We start from the raw sequence: 17,000 nt of genomic DNA, 5'->3' as shown, positions 1-17,000 counted from the left end.
GATGGGCATTCCCATTCAAATGGTGCGGACCACATCTTGTGGTTGGTTGCTTGGGGTGGGGCTTACCTGCGCCCCCATATTTTATTCAAGTTGGTACCTCTGCCTGCCAGCTTCCTAGTCTCCCCGTTGCTACTTGTAGGAAGGAGGTGGCTCTGCCTGTCACCGACTCTCGCTCAGCCTCCCGTTGGCCACTTGTGGTTCCTGGCAAGGAAAAGGGTCCCATGGGCTTTTTAAAAAAAGGTTGCATGCTGGATATGAGTTGGTAGCTGAAGTGGATTGTGGGAAAGTCGTCTCTGGACTTCCCCACCCCCCAAGCAGGAGCGATGAAGTTATCTGCAGGTGCACCTGGACAACTGATGGACTGCCCTTACTCTGGCAAGTGAATGAGCCTTTCAGGTTTTCACTGTGATCGCAACATACCAGCATAAGGGAAACAATAAAGTGAAGCCCGTCACAATTCTATAGCTGGGTTCAGGCCATACTTTTCAAGCACCGGGCTCCCCCTCCCAATCATGACTCGCAGCTGATCCCTATATAAATGTATCCACGCAGCCCCTGCAGTTTTATTGAGGGCGTGGCTGCAGGCTCTGAGCCATTTACACCCCGGGAAGCTTGCTCGGGGAGGGAGAGTTTTTAGTCTCACTGCTTAGCCCCGCAACCTCTAAGCTGCGTTTCCGAATCGGGTTGAGCCTGCCACTAGCGGCGAGCGAAAGGCACTCTGCACATGCTCAGCCGCGCTGTCTCCTCCGATCTCCTCACGCCCCGAGCTGAGTCTCGGCCGCGGCCCCCGAGGGACCCCGGCTCCGTAAAGACGTTCAGTATTTAATTCGGTAGGAGAAGGCGACGAAGGGGCAGGAGAGACCTGCCAAGCGGGCGGGCCGGAGAGGAGCGCTGCGCCGTCTGACGTCACCAAAGGATTTTCGTTCACTTTCCGTCCAATTGATCGGCTTGGAGTTGACAGTGTCCCCTTTAATGAGCCCCGAGAGCGGCGCCGGCCAATGCGGAGAAGAGCTTGGCCGGGATCATCAGGCGGCGAGCAGAGACTCAATCAATGCTGGAGCGAAGGCGCCCAAAGTAGTTTAGTTTGTACCGGGAAAGAAAGAGAGCGAGAGAGACGGAGGGAGGGAGAGAGGCAGGCGCGCGCGGAGAAGCTGCGCCTCGGTCCCCGCTCGCGTCTGCTGGAGATCCGCCTCGGCCAGGGGACCTTCCCGCTTCCCCTCCCGCTCCAGCCCGGATCTTTCCCCCGCTCGCGCGCCTTTTCTCCCGAGGGACACTTTGGCACTTGGCAGCAGGGCTCATGAGGGAGCCGCGTCGCCGGCCATTTCGAGCGGCAACTTTCCAACCTCACCAACCGCTTCGCTGATCTCTGGGAGGAAATCTTTCTTCCCACCACACACACACTTAGCACCCCCCCCGACGGCTGTTGGATGCAGAGGGGTAGCGTGATGGACTAAAAGGGGGAGAAAGTGGGGGGTGGGAGACGACGGGAGGGATCGTAGAGGATCCCCTCAAGCAGCAAGATCGGCAGATCTTCATGGTGTAAATATAACCCCCCACACACACACACACACGCCGCGATCCGACCCCCTGCACCCCGCAAGCATCCACCACGCCGCTCCTTACCAGGATGAAACAAAACCCCGAGCAAGAATGAGGGATCGCGATCCTGCCCGAGTGGGAGCAGCAGCTTCTGCATGAGGGGCGAGCAGAAGCGGGGCCGAGAGGCTGAAGCATGAATCCAGGCGAGGAGTGAAGAAGATGGAGAGACCCCTTTGCTGCGAGCCGAGGCACTCCGCGATGGAGGCCGGCGCAGGACTCTTCTTCCTCCTGCTCTACCTTTGCCTAGGCGTCCCCCAGACTTCCCAGCAAGTGCTCCGGATCGGTGAGTGCCGGGCGAGAGGGGGGCGGGGGCCCGGAACCGCGGGGCTGGGCTGTGCATTTGTTTTATATAGGGGAAATCTGCCTTGCTGGCTTTTATGCACGAAATACAACCCCCCCCCCTTTTAAATAACAAATCGCACGCACAGGGATGAAAATGGGGTTAGGCATCCCCGCCCCATAACCACGCTGTGAGAAAAATCAGCCGGCAGTAATTCTTCTATGCATGTATTCTCTCTCTCTCTCTCTCTCTCTCTCTCTCTCTCTCTATATATATATATATATATGTGTGTGTGTGTGTGTGTGTGTGTGTGCGTGTGCGTGTGTGTGTGGTCTATATCCTTCACATGACTTGGAAACTTGACTTGTTACCTGCTGAAGCGCTTGTCTAGGTCCGCAGTGTGCGGTGGTGACTGGGCACACTCGTAGCCCCGGGCTGCTGAAAGGCTGGCTGGCTGGCTGGCTGGCTGCAGTGCACGCAACTGACCTCTTGCCTTCCCCCCTCCCCACTCTGGTCGGTCCCTGTTCCTTGGGAGGTGTTTGTGTCGTCTATGGATTGCCTCCTGGCTTTCTTTCTCTTTCGTCGTGTTTCTTGGATCAGTAGCACTCTCCCCCACTTTTCCAAATGCAGCTACTCAGAAGGTCTGAGAAATAGACAGAACGAGCAAAAGAAGTTTGGTTGGTTGTGTGCAGCGTGTGTGGGGTTTCTTAAGGTGAGTTGCACTCTTCAGCACTCAGCCCTGAAAAAGGAACGGTTTTGTTCCCCTTTAGGGTTCCCTTTTCAGGTTATCTTTGGTTTGGAAACCGCTCTGTATGGATTTCTACCCCAACACCTTGCATTTGCAAGAATGGAGCAGTAAAGGGTTAATTTCCCTGCCCTCCTCTCCTATTGAATTCCAAGTGTTTGTGTGGAATACTTCCATATAATCTGATGTGGCAAATCTCTTGTTTGTGAATCCCCTGCCCTGCCCCCCAGTATTAATGAAGATAAGTACAGAAGTGTGTTTATGTGCATGAGAGCAAGTAGGTTAGAGGATGTTAGTTTACATTAATTCTGAGTCAGCTATGTTCTGGTGGTTCCATTCAGTCTAACTCGCTTGAAACCGATGGTGTTGAAGTGCTCACACTTCACATCAAGTTGTTTTGGGTGTCAAACTAGGGAAATGTTGGCGGCTTCTCCCTATTTAACAAAGCACAACCTTGAATAAAAGATTCAGCATTTAAAACACTTGCTGACAGGGCATTTGAAGCTAGTGTGGTTATTATTTGTAAAAAAATAATGGCACCCAAGAAACAGTGTGACTTGATGACGTCAAGGAGCAAGCCAGAAAGTGTTTCTTTGAATCTGAACGAAGAGTTGGAGCTAAAAATTGTACAGTATTGTTGATCCATTGGTGTGATGGTGTGTCAGTTCTTTTCCCCACACTGATACTGATTACTTGGCAGAAATACACCACAAAGGCTGCACATGTGTGCAGTTTACTGGAGAGAGAATTAAAGGGAAAACTTTGCTCCATGGAAACCAGGCAAAGTTCAGAGGAAGTGTTTCTTCCCACAGTGGGCTTCTTGTGTCAGTCAAGTGAGACAGTGAATACCAAGTATCAAAAGAAACGGAAGCAGACACTGGGGAAAAGCAACAAGAAGAATACATGACTCAAGCAGGATTCCCAAACATGTTTCTTTTTGCTGACTGAACTTGCATAGCGAAGTGGCTAACAGATGCATGTTAAGTTTGTCCTTTAACCAGGAAACTTTGAGACTATCTCAGAGATTTAATGCTTTGTAACTGTGAAGAAAGGCCTATTAAATGGAAAGGAATTCAGTTATATCCATAGGCATATGGCTGTATAATTTGAATTAAGCTCCAGGAAAAATGGTTCTCATGCTGATAGGATCTCTCTCCTACAAAACAGGCAAGATGTTCCTTGCAAGTCAAGTGGGACTTGATGATGCTGAGTATTTCGTATCTTTCTTTTGTGAGTACATAACAGTTTTTTGTATAGGAAAATGCCTATATCTCCTCCAGTCTGAATAGTGCTTTATAACATGAGAGCACAGTGCAGTAGCAATATAATAAAGAGGGAAAATGCTGCAGGGACATATGCATTTAAAATTAAATGCAGCAATAATCCTCATACAGCCATGCTTCTGTGAACCTCTGAGACCTCTGGGTATAGGGCAGTATATAAATTCAATAAATAAGAATAATAATGTTTCTGAGATCAGCCATGGGAAACTGTCCACACTAGACATGCAAACATAAATAATGGAAAGAGCCCCATAATATGCCAAAGGGTTATCTTGGATGTTGTTCCTGAAAGGCCTTCACTTGCATCCTATCTAACCTTGATCCTGAGAACTCATATGCACTCTACCTACATGAATAATCCTTGTAAAGTCAATGAGCTCCCCTTTGTGATTAAATGGAAGCTTGATGCGTAATGGGAATATGTTCAACAGTGTGTGAGCTGCTTTAGAGAATGCACATCAAGAGGGGCTTAGGATGCAATCTCGGAACTAGTTACACTTAATTATTGCACTGAAATTGTTGTGGAAACCAATATCAGATTATGGAAGATGAAAATGGCAGCCCAGCAGCCCTAATTCAGCTTAAATTGCTGTGCTGCATCTGAAGCCTGCTTTCATTCTTAAGGAGCATTCTTAGCTTGCTAGCTGGAAAATCTGTCCTTTTTTCGTGTAGAATGCACAATTAACACTGACCCTTATGGTTTCTATAGGGCTATATTGTGCAAGAAGGCAGAAAGGGGCTCTGTGTTCTTCCTGTTCTTCTTCAATCCACTCAAGAATGATACAAAGACCCTGCTATGGCTCATCTGTGCTACACAGAAATTATGGGAGAAACACTGGAACATGAACCTTTGTAGCAACTTAAGTTAGGGTCCCAGGGTTGCACTAACTCTTCTGATGTAGCACTAAAGTAAGGAGCTATCAGGATGATAGCTTGAATCTCTGCATTCCAGAACCTAGAAAGAAGCATGGACATAATACAAAACCATAGTCTAGTGTTGCATCACAAGCTTGCTCCCCCATTCCTTCTCGCTCTTCAGTGTGGCTGTGAGAAGATGATGGGAAATGTCCACTTCCATTTACAACTATACATAATTTGTTTTGTCCATATAAGAACAAACTCTGGTTGTTTTAAAGCATGATTTGTCCAAGCAAACTGAGAGCAAACAATAGTTTCCGATCCTGGCTTCAGATAATCCTAGGGATAGGAAACTTATAGCCCACCAGATGTGTTGCACTCTAACTCCCATCAGCTCCAGCCGGTATGTCCAACAGTCAATGATGATGATTTGTTGTACAGCAGCATCTGCAGGGATGAGCCATAGTGAAAACTAACCAAATTCCCAGTTAAAATAAAATGATAATCAGCAGTTGGTTGAAAACAGAAGCAGATGCTTATAATCTCTTCTTGGCCAGATCAGATGAAGAGTGCTGAGTGGGGGTTTGGGGTAGGGAATATACTTGTGTACCTCACTAAAAGGTATATTGTGCCGAATTTCTCAAGACTGTACACCACAGCATGACATCATATAGTTAGTAACTTAGCAGGAATTGGTCTACTATGAGTACTTTGCTGTTAAGCTCAGTCAGGTATGGAAACTGACAGCATTAACAGATGGGAACATCTTCTTCCCCAAACTGACAAGGGGAATTTCAAAGAGTGAGCTTCATAGCTTCCATTTCCCCTCATATGATGAATTCTTGTGAGTCTGTCCTATTGTATTTCTTAAGAAGGGATATCTCTTCCTGTTCTTTGACACATGGCAGAGCAGGCTCCAGTGCAGAAACTGTCCATACATTCAACAATTGATTGTTGTTCCATTTATCTGCATCATCTTGAACCAAAGTACTTATTCCCAAATACTGTAAGTTTTTAAAAACTGCAAACAAACAAAGGTAGAGCAAGCATTGCTGCAATTGGGTTTCAGTTGGTGGAAGGTGTATTAGCTGCACTTCCAATGTTGCAATTTTGACCATGCTGCTGTTGCCATGTCATTATTACTTATTAGAAACTGGTCTTGGCTTTTAACTTCAGGAGCTGGTTTTGAATTATCTGCACCCATGAAAAGATACAGCTGCATGCTTTGATTCTCTCCTAGAAAAAAATATTTTCTTTTTATCTTTATTTTCTTATTACACTGAAAATATATGTTCTCCTGTCTATATTGATTAATAAATCTCTTCTTATTTAAGTGAGTCTGTTTTCTGCCAGAATCCACTTAGCAGGATTTGCTAAAGATTGCAATTATGTCTATTGCTTGGTTAAGCTCCTGGGAAAGTGTTCATTTGGGAATGTGGTGTGGAAAGGAATTGAAAGGCCTGTAGCACAATGCTGTGCATGTTTAATCTGAAGTAAGTCCCTATGTTTCATAGGTTTAATCCTAGGTTCATTGAGATTTACAGAGTGACAGGGATAACACTCAGCAATAAGGCAAAGATCTGCAATCTGAATAAATTACTACCAGTTGGTGACATCAGGGCCATGTTGGTGTGAAATAAATAACCTCTGAGGATATTGACATTATTCAAAGTGTCTGTATGATGAGTTTAGTATCAGAGTTAAAACTGAGATCAGTGTTCAAGTTACCAATGACACCTAGGTGTTCAGGGCTAAAGTGAGGACTAAGCAGCCTCCAAAACAGCTCATTTCTATGCCACATACATTTGCATAATGTCTACATGCCTTATTCTACCACTAGAACTTCTGTTACACCTGTGAGTGCTTTGATGACTCGCCATTGTACCAACCAGGCAGAGGGCCTTCTTGGCAGTGGCACCCTTCCTGTGGAACGCCCTCCCACCAGATATCAGGGAATTAAACAACTTTTAGAAAACATCTGAAGGGAGCTGTGTTCAGGGAAGTTTTTAATGTCTGACATTTTATTATTTTTTCTATATTGCTGGAAGCCGCCCAGAGTGGCTGGGGAAACCCAGCCAAATGGGCGGGGTATAAACAATAAAAATAACAATAATTTCACAAATGCCTATTGGCAGGTGCTTATGACATCATAGAGAGCACTAATAACTTATCCCCGCCACATACTATATTCTCTCTAGGTATTCAGTATCAGACCTCATAGACTGGAGTTGGCAAACTCCATCCACACTCTGACCATGTTCATTTGAATGTCTGCAAAGGCCCTGGATGTATGACTGTATGTATGTATGTAGAGCTAGCTATACGTAACCAAGAACTCGGCAAATGGTTGCTTCTGTTTCCCTGAGGAGCCTGAGAGATGGGTGATTTGTCAACATCAGCAACTGAGCCCACAGCTATGCAATGATTTCTACTCAAATCTCTTAATGTCCAGTTTTCTCTTATTCAACAAGACTGGCTCCATCAGTGTGGAAACTACTATTGACTTCAGTTGAATTGTACTTATACTGGTTTATAAAAAAGAAAAAAACCTACTGAAGTGCAATTATTAAGGATGACTAACTTGAGAAAGAGGTTAACTTAATATGAATATTGTCATAGGAGGTGGTGAGATCATGCAAAGTTCTTAAGGTAGTGTCAATTATTGTTCTTATCCTTGGTTTAATTTTTGGGAAATTTCATACCCATTTTTCTAAGCACTAAGTCAGTGCAGTATACACTGAATAAAAACTTAACGGAAATGAAAGGTTCAATTGTGTGATGCAGTCTCAAAGTACTATACCCCCAATTTACTGGGAAGTTGTCCTGTACAAGCCCTATTGAAGTGAATTTGTAAAACTCCCATTCATTTCAAAGACGACTGATGCAGGCAGCTTCTTCTGAAAACCTTACTGAAATGGAAGAAAATTGCACTGGAATAGAGGATCAGAGACTTATTTCCTCTATACATAAAGAATGAACTGGCTTTTTGACAATATAGCATTTTGATTTCAGTGGGTTGCTGACTTTATGATTTCCAAGAACATGTTACAAAAGCCTTTCCTTTGATGTATGTGCTTGCAATGCACTCCACAGTAATAGCAGAAATGTTATCTTTATATGCACACACACTCATGTGTATTACCAAAAAAAGAGACCAAGTTCATGAACCCAATACATTTGATTTGATATCCAAGAATTTTCATTTTCTGTAGTGAGAAGAACATCAAGACTTTATCAAACAGTTCATGAGGCTTTGATGAGATTAACTAGTGGATGATACAACCTGACCCCTCAAAGTGGAAATGTACATGCAGAGCTCATGTCACAGAGCTCCAGCTGTTGCGGTCTTTGGATAAGAAGATGTCCACCGTAGTCCCCTTGTCTGAGTGGGGCCACTCTTTCATTTCTCTGTCATCACTGTTCATCAATTTGCCCTCTCCATTGGCCTCCATCTGTAGAGCTGTTCCAAAGGAGAGGACAAGGTGGGTGGAAGCAATTCCTCCTCTGTTCCCTTCTCACTTGTTTAGAAGGGCCAGATGAATCAGTAGTGATAGGAAGGATATTGTACAATACATCAAAAATAAAATAAGCAAGAAAATACAATTAAAAACCATGCAGCATCTAGCACAACGTATTACAATTGCTAGAGCAGGGAGAAAAACCATTAAGTGGTCCACCAAGATGCTCAGCAATTTTCAAGGCATGTTTGAGAACTAGGTGAACAGAGCATCCTTGAAAGGGGCTGGCTGGCACCCTGAACAGGAACACTCCACTCTGCCGCATAACATTTTTTGCAGGCCCAACTTGACTACAACGATGTTCACTCTTGTGCTTTTTCACTGATTAATGCCAACATGTTAATCAATCTTGCAAGAGGCATCTTATTACAGTTTTATATATGTGTGTGAGAATTAGTGCCTTTATCATTACCGTCTTAAAACCCATGGTTACAAATATATATTTACACCAGATAAATAAAAGGCAAATGTCCTGAAAATATAGTAAACACATATATTTATCAGTTATGTGAATTGATACTGATTGATAGCTTTGCTTGTACCAAAATGCAAACATCCATTTAGTCAAATGAGGATATGATGATGCAGGGATTAGAAAACGCCTGCTGCATCACATTTGATTATTCTAGGATATCTGCTTTTGAATGAGCAGGAAGAAAATGCCACATTCTTTTGAAATCCATATGCAATCAAAGAGCTATGTTTTTCATTTTCAGACAAAAAGTGGCAATCTGAGTTTTATATTCCAGAGTCCATCACCTGCAGGTTAATTGTGTTGTAATGTGTTTAATTTACAACATCTTCACTTAAATTACAAACCTGTTACAAAAGCCCATTGATTGACTATTACAGTTGTAAGATGAATAGTCATGTCACCAACAGCTTCCATTGAGATTCTGTGTAACCACTGTAAAAGAAATACATTTTGTTATCAGCCACATATATTCCAGTCCAGCAGACAAAGTGGTATTCTCTATGGAGCAAGTATGACTGCACAATTCCAGTCCCCTTACTGGCAAATGCACTTGCACTCCTCAGTTTCAGAAGCTGCTGCAGTTCTTGCAGAAGGAAGTTCTCCTGTTTGCCTACCACTGGAAGAGAGCCTGGAGATGCCTATTTGTACCACGCCCAGGCTAGGGATGCCCATCTGAAGGACTCCATTTGGAATCTTGCCTTCACCTTTGTTTGGGTACAACAGTATATCTTTCTCCTGTGTAGATTAGGTTACCTCAAGTGGAATTCCAGCAGTCAGAAATTGAACCCCCCTCCCCTGAAATATGTTGTTTACATGTGTTCTATTTTAGACTCCATAATATACAGCTGGGCAATACATTTAAGAGGGAAACCCCAAATGTTACTGTTTTAGAGACAGATCACCAGCTGTTGTGATGCTCAGCTGTAGGTAAGCTAGAAAACCAGCAGTGTAAGGTGCAACTAAGGCACTAGTCTCCAGGTCTGGTTCCTTAGGGCAGTGTTTCCCAACCTTGGGCCTCCAGCTGTTTTTGGACTACAACTCCCATCATCCCTAGCTAGCAAGACCAGTGGTCAGGGATGATGGGAATTGTAGTTCAAAAACAGCTGGAGGCCCAAGGTTGGGAAACACTGCCTTAGGGGAATCTACTATGCAAAGAGAAGAGAGCAGAGGGTATCATCTGGGCATGCAAGATGCAAACAAACTGTTGCCCTGGCAAACCCAAATCTGACATGGAATATTTTATCACCCTTTCAGGTCAGGAAAAAACTGCTTTGGTTGGAAGAATTAATATGAAGCCTGAGACAACTTAATAAATGCTGGGAGCCCTTTCATCAGCAGCTCTAAGTGGCTTGGCACAAGGACAAGGGAACATAGAACCAGAGGTTCAAGTCTCTAGCCCCAGAGACTCCTGTAACTGTTGTTATGGATCACCCTGATCACCCTGAATATAAATAGAAACAACATTTTTATTTAAAATGTATGTATATAGCCCTTCATTCTATTCAGAATTTCAAGGCACGGTCTCATCTATTTAGTAGTAGTAGTATTAACCTCAATTTTTATCCTGGCCTTCCCAAGGAGGCAGTTGTGCAACATCATAAATAAAGCAATATTTTTTAAAATGGAATTAAACACTAAAAACATATTTTCATTATATATACATAGTTGCCGAGCATACCAATTGCCTGGATGCAGAGAAATGCTTTCAGGCAACATATAAATGATGGCAGTATGGGGGGCAGCATCACTTCAGTAGGGAGGGAATTTCATAATCAGGATGCTGCTCTGTGGGCTATACCTACCACCAAAGTTGGGTTAAACATAACAGGAAAGTGAGGGGTGCAGGTGAATGTTAAGGGAATCAGAACGTACAGGGTTAAACAGTGTTTTAGCTTGGCGTAGAAAAGCTTCCAATGTGTGAAACCAGGTGAGCCTTTAGCAGGGATGGAGACCTCTGGCTGGATGGGTGGATGGATGGAGACAACTCCTAACACCCTGGACCACTGGCTATGCTGACTGGGGATGATTGGAACTGGGAGGGAGCCACACTCTCTCCACTCCTGCTTTAAAGAATACATTTGTCTTGGCTATTCTAGAGCTTTGGTTCTAGCAGCTGAGGGCTATGTGAAATTCTATGACGGGCTGCAAAAAGTTGGTTGGGACACTGGCTCCCTCTGTTGCTCCTTCCTACATTCTGCTATCTTATATAACACTAATGTGAATTACATATCAGCTAAAGCTGAGTGCCAATGGACACTACATTAGAATATTCATCTCTGATATTTTCTATGCAACTCTCCGGAAGCCAGCAAAACTGGAAAGGTCTTCATTTGCAACTGTTCCTGTTTCTTATCATTTGAATATGGTGCCTGATATTCTTTCATTACCTGCACTTTAGATCAGTTCACATAATATTTAGTCATCTTCCACTTATTTATATAACTTTTTTAAAAGTTGGTCTCAAAGCAGTTGATAGAAAAAAGAAAATAAATATAGTAAGAGCACAATGGTGGATGGAAGGCTTAAGGTTTACTAAGTATTGACTCTTGATATAAAAGCTTTGTTATTGTATTGTCAGAAAAATTAGCACAGCAGCTGAAGCTTTGTGGAGAAAAGGCAGAATCAGAGTCCATTCTGGCAGTTTGGTGGGACATTGTCGCATAAGTGACTAAAAACAAAATGTACCCATTATGCCCCTGCTCAATATGAGTCTTTCTGCAAAACCTCCGTTCCTCCTAGTTTATCTGACATGCTCTTTCTTTCCTCCCTTCCTCTGCTAGTCTGAGTACCTGAAAAGACAAAGGAGACAATTGATTTGATGGTGGGGTTTGTTGTTGCTTTGTTCTTTTCCTTTGTTGTATTCTTACTGTCTGCAAATGATTCCGCTTCCCCCACAATAACCACAATACATAATAAAAGAAATTATATAACCACTATGTAATAGTGACAAACATGGCCAAAACATCCAGGTAAAACTCTTTTGTCCAAGACTCTTACAGTCACCCCAGCTCACTGGAAATATCAACCCTAGCTTCAAAGAGAAAGCAAAACCACCACAAGGAATTTCAGATAGCCTACCTTCCAAAAACAGTGACTCTTCTTTCACCAGAGTCCTATGTCCTGAGCCAAGAAAGGTCACTCGTTATCATGTACATTAGTTCCAGTTCCCTCATGAATCTCCTCTTTCCCCCCAGTAAATTCTGTAATGCTGGGCAATCACAGCAGCTCCCATGATCATGGCATTAGCCTCTCAGCCAACACAAGGATGGCTGGCTTAACTGAGCAAGCATACCAACCGGCAGCCAAGGCCCATCGTGTTTTGTCACCTGAGGTGAAATGGGAATGCACAATGCTCCATGATCATCTATTCCGTCCACAGTTCCCCCACTTCCACTGGAATGTCACCCCTTTTGCCAATCTTGCTAAGAGCCAGGGCAGTTCGGAAGGTGTTGTCACCTGTCGTGCACAGGAACAGCCCCTCTCATCAAACTCAGTGAGAGATGGGGCACTCCAGAAGATGGAAGCAGTGGGGAAGGCAGGGTGCCACCTCTTGTGCTTCTACCACCTGAGGCGGGTACTTCACCCTGTCTCATCAGTGGGCTGGCTGTCCCAACTAGTTCCATGATTTGGTGTAGGCTCACCCATCAGTACTACTTAAATAATGTCTTGAGCCAGGTACCAGGGCTGATCTGAGGAATTGCTGCACACTATTTTGTCTAACAGTTGTGTTTGGCCACATGAATATGTGTCCTCCTGCCCAGGTATATTCAGAACTGGCCATGAAGGTGTATTGCAATAATAAAATACACTGGAAATGTTGGGTGAGAAATCAGGCCTCTGCTTTTCTCTCTGTTTGCGCCAGGATGTAAACAGCATCCAGCAATTTCTGGCTCTGACAGATTCCATTCTTTGCTATAGTTTCATAGCAGTCAATCAGAAGACTTGGTGCTTTAGGAAATTCTGATGTGAGAGAGGTCTTTCTTCAGGTAATTTGCTTACTTGAGCTTGTAATTTTATTTCAGCATAAAAATGAATGAATCAAAGAATTGGCAAGATGTTATTCCTTGGAGGTTTGTGCCTTGCTCTGCCGTGGTATTGAAACATGGGTGAATTTCAGATTTATGCCAAAGGCAACCACTTAGATTCCAATTAAATCCAAATGGTCAGTAATTAGCTCTTGTTTTAAAGCCTCTCAGGAATTCTAAAAGAAACAATCTTCAGAAGGAGCAGCAATTAGGGAATAATGCTAGATTATGCTTAAATTCCTTTAAATTGCATTAAAACTTGAATTCTTCCTGAAAGATAGAAACTATTTCAATAACCGGAAAATATATGGATAGGAGCAAAATATATAATTGTTTGCAATGTGCATTCAGATTTATAAAAGATAATCTGAAGACTAATACATAACTGAACATTTCTTGTCCTCAGTGGCTCACGCTATAGTCAATGCCTTTGCTGCAACATTAAGGCACAAAAGTTTGTCCTGCAAACTCCATGAGCCATTAATTAATGCACAACTAAATTCCTCACCTTACAAATGACTCATATTAAATAAAGGTTGAAAACTGCCCAATTTCTTGCCATTTCCACCCCAATTCTTGTCTGTGCCATTCTCACCTAAATGGAGTATACTTTTTAAACAATACAAGGCTCCATCTGCACAATACATTTAAAGCAGTATGGAGTCCCCGTACTGGGATTCTGGGAACCTTAGTTTGTGAAGCATGCTGACAGATGTTAGGAAACCCCCCTGTTTTGTTCACAGAGTTACAATTCCCAGAATTCCCTGGAATTAGAAATTGATTGTTAAAGCACTCTGGAATTATAGCCATGTGAGAGGGAATAGGCATCTCCTAACAACTCTCAGCACCCTAAACATACTTCAGGTCCCAGGATTCTTTGGGGGAGCTATGACTATTTAAAGTGGTATGGAAATGCACAGTATAGATAGGGCCAAAGTTGTTCATGGTTTATGACTGCCGTGGCTGATGTGTTGCTTCTTTCGATATGTAACTATCCAAGTCCCAAGGTCATCAGTGGAGACCCTTCTCCAAGTGCCCTTGCCACAAGAGAAAGGGGTTTCTTAGCAATGGCCTTTGGGTTATGGAATGCCCTCCTCAGAGAGCTGGGTCAGGCACATACTGTACTATAATGTCCTTTCAGCGCCTGGCATTTCACACACCTTTTTAACCACCATGTTTTTAATTTCCTGCATCGTGCGGTATGTTCATGCATTGGATCAACTCCATGGAAATGGTTATGCCTTTTATTTATTAGTTGCTGCTGCTTATGATCTTTGGCTTCCCTCTCTGATATTAAATTACCATTTTTATCATTGCTGCTGTGTATAGGAGGTTCTTGATGTGGATTTTTAAATGTTTTTATCATTTTTTGTATGTTGCCCAGAGTAAGTATGCATGTGTGTGTATATATGTGCACGCACACACACACACATGCACACAAATATATATGTGTGTTAACCTAAAGCAATGTGCCTGTGGTTTCCTTGCAGTCACCAGCCTGAGCCTTCAGAGCATACCCTGGGTTCATATACCTATACATGCATGCAATATATCAATATATGTGTGATCTATCTCTCTCTCTCTTTCTTTCTCCCTCTCTACCCCTCCCTCCCTCGCTCCTAGGTTTTCCATATCATGCTTAGTTTCCCACTTCTGCAAATAATTTCACAGACAATCAATACTGAAAACACTTCTCCTAATTTTCCCTACTCAAAGGGCAATTGTTTTCATCTCCCATGCCTGCTATAAAACTAAGTACATTCTGTTTATACTGGTGGAGGACGACCTCTTCGGTGTTTTCCCTCCCCTCTTCATTATGGACTATTTTGTACATACTGTTCAGTAATAAAGCTTAAATCTTTCCTCCCCTCCAAGTATTTTAAGCAACTCCCTTTAATCTTCTTTTCTCAGAAAGGCTTGATTTGACTGACTGGTCCAGAGATTGTTCAGCAGTTTAAAAAAAAAAAAAAATCCTGTCCAAAGAACTGATTAGTTTTACTGCATAGCTTTGGATCTGTGACCTCGGAGCCCAGTTTGTCCTAGTTTATGGAGAGTTTATGATTTAGGAAAGGAAATGTTCCTGTTACCTTGCTTTCTCCTTTCTCTGCTGATGCAAATAAAACTTTACAGTAATAGAGTTGTTTAAAATCAAATGTTTTAAACAACGGGCTTATAAAAAATAATGACCAGCTGCCTCTATAATTCATAAGTGATTGTATCAATTTGCCACTGAAGTGAATGGGAATTGTGCAAAAACACTCAGGTGAACAATGCAGTGAATAGTTGCTGCACTGCTCCTTTGTTACTCTTGTTCATTTCACATGGAACAGTTCCCAGTGGACTGCATTCACTGTAGCTAGTATTTCTTTTTTCTTTTTCTTTTTAAATTGTGTGTGTATGAGTATGAATACTAAAGGAAAAAGCCAACTACTTGTATTTGCAGCCAGAAAATTATGGAGGGTGTAAGAACCTTTTCCTGTTTTTACTCTTGTTTCTGACACAGTCTATCCAGAATTTAAAAGGAAGAGTTAAGCATGCAGTCAGCTCACTCCCATTGAAGTCAACAGGCTTTTAATGGGCTTGAGCTTCTAGTATCTTACTATCCCTATCTTGTTTGTTCTGACAATGGCCTTAAGAGGTCGATCAGCGTAGTTTGCTCTTTTACAGAAGGGTGACTGTGGTGAAAGGGACTCCAGATCAAGAACCACTTCTCACATTGTATCTTTTAGATGTACACCAAGTGTGTGCCTAAAAGTGTGAAGTATGAATATGGTAAACTTGCCTTTGAAAACATGTGCACTTTGTGGCAAAACCTACTTGTTTTGGGGCAATGCATAAAATGGCCTAATGTTTGTATACTCCATTCACTGAAACATTAAGACCTCAAAATTACTGTAAACAGTATATGATGCTTTGATTCTGCTATGAAAACACTAGTTATTTTGTGACGCTAGTTCCATGGAATCTTGATCTGAAGAGTAGAACATATTGCCAATGGAATTAAGTTAGTTACTGTAGCAACAGTATCACATTTGTATACCTCTGTAGTGCTCTCCACGTGTTACCATTAAGTGTTAAGGAAACGTGTGAAAGATTCATTCCAGGGTTCTAAACCTATGGAGGACCTCAGCAAATACATTTCAGGCAGTTGTCTTCCACTAGTAGGAGAGTGATGGAAACAGCAACAAAGGATTGCAGATCCAGCACATTGTTCTCTGTTGCCTGACCCTGTGATTTCTTAATGGTAGCGCTGGAGGAGAGCTTGTTTGATTGTGGTAATCTGTGTAGATAATAGGCTTCTACAGATTGACTGATCCATTCCTATGGGTACATTAGCCTTCAAACAGAACTTTAGCGATAATTTAGTTATTTAAGATACATTTGGGGTCTGGGTCAACTCCAATTAAAACTGATAAAACAGAGCTTCCCAATTTTATTCATGTTGCAGCTGAAATGGGCCTATAAGGAATTATTTGGGCCTAATGAGGAATTATTTGGCACCCTTTGATGCAAAGTAAGCTAGCTGCCTTTCAAAAATAAATATTTTACCAGAACAAGCAATGTAATTCTACTGGGGAGTTCTTTCCAATATTTGAAGAATCAGCATAGAAAAAGAAAGGGAACGAGTAAGAAAATGAAAGGGAACAAATGAGAAAATGAAAGGGAATGAATAAGAAAAGAAAACTCAGAGTGCTCCTGGATAGCTCATTCGGTAGAGCATGAGACTCCTAATCTCAGGGTTGTGGGTTCAAGCCCCACGTTGGGCAAAAGATTCCTGCATGCAGGAACACACACACACACACACACACACACACACACACACACACACTTCAAGTTGGGCAGTTATAGCTGCAGAGCTAGCGAAGCGACTAGAGTGAGGGAAAATCAAAGGGCAAATGGCCCAGTAGCTGATTTCAGAATCTTTCTTTGACATTTACTCAGAGGATGAAGGAAGCTATGCAGTTGTGGGCATAGTTGAGTGCCGGAGCACATGCCAAGATTTCTAGGTTCAATGAATGGAATCCTTTTTGTCTTATTGAAAAAGGATAGTAAGTGGTAGATCTAGAAGAACTATTGCTAGAGTCAACAGTACAAGTTAGACAGAATTATGCTATGACTTAATTTGTTTGCTTCATATGTTAAGTCACAAAACTTGCTGAGTTAGAAAAAACAATTGGCCATCTAGTAATAATTCTTCTTTACTTGTTATTATTGGC

At 42.6% G+C, this 17,000-nt stretch overlaps 1 protein-coding gene and 1 long non-coding RNA gene across 5 annotated transcripts in view; one reads left to right on the top strand and one right to left on the bottom strand.

The window, feature by feature from the left end:
* Positions 1-621: 621 nt before the first annotated feature.
* GRIK1 (glutamate ionotropic receptor kainate type subunit 1) overlaps positions 622-17,000 on the top strand; it is a 159,149-nt gene continuing 142,770 nt past the window's right edge. For all 4 annotated transcript variants that reach the window (XM_079972034.1, XM_079972031.1, XM_079972035.1 and 1 more), the window contains exon 1: positions 622-1,882. In XM_079972034.1, coding sequence (XP_079828160.1) covers positions 1,759-1,882 — 124 coding nt within the window. In that variant the 5' untranslated portion in view covers positions 622-1,758. The remainder of the gene's footprint in view (positions 1,883-17,000) is intronic.
* The window catches only part of LOC307213854, a 164,780-nt gene continuing 159,291 nt past the window's right edge, over positions 11,512-17,000 (bottom strand). Inside the window, exon 4 of the long non-coding RNA XR_013837704.1 lies at positions 11,512-11,547. This is a non-coding gene — a long non-coding RNA (uncharacterized lncRNA). The remainder of the gene's footprint in view (positions 11,548-17,000) is intronic.

Source organism: Podarcis cretensis (genome assembly GCF_951804945.1).
Source record: "Podarcis cretensis genome assembly, chromosome: 4".
In the NCBI taxonomy this organism is placed as follows: domain Eukaryota; kingdom Metazoa; phylum Chordata; class Lepidosauria; order Squamata; family Lacertidae; genus Podarcis; species Podarcis cretensis.
This window is presented reverse-complemented; position numbering and strand designations above follow the sequence as displayed.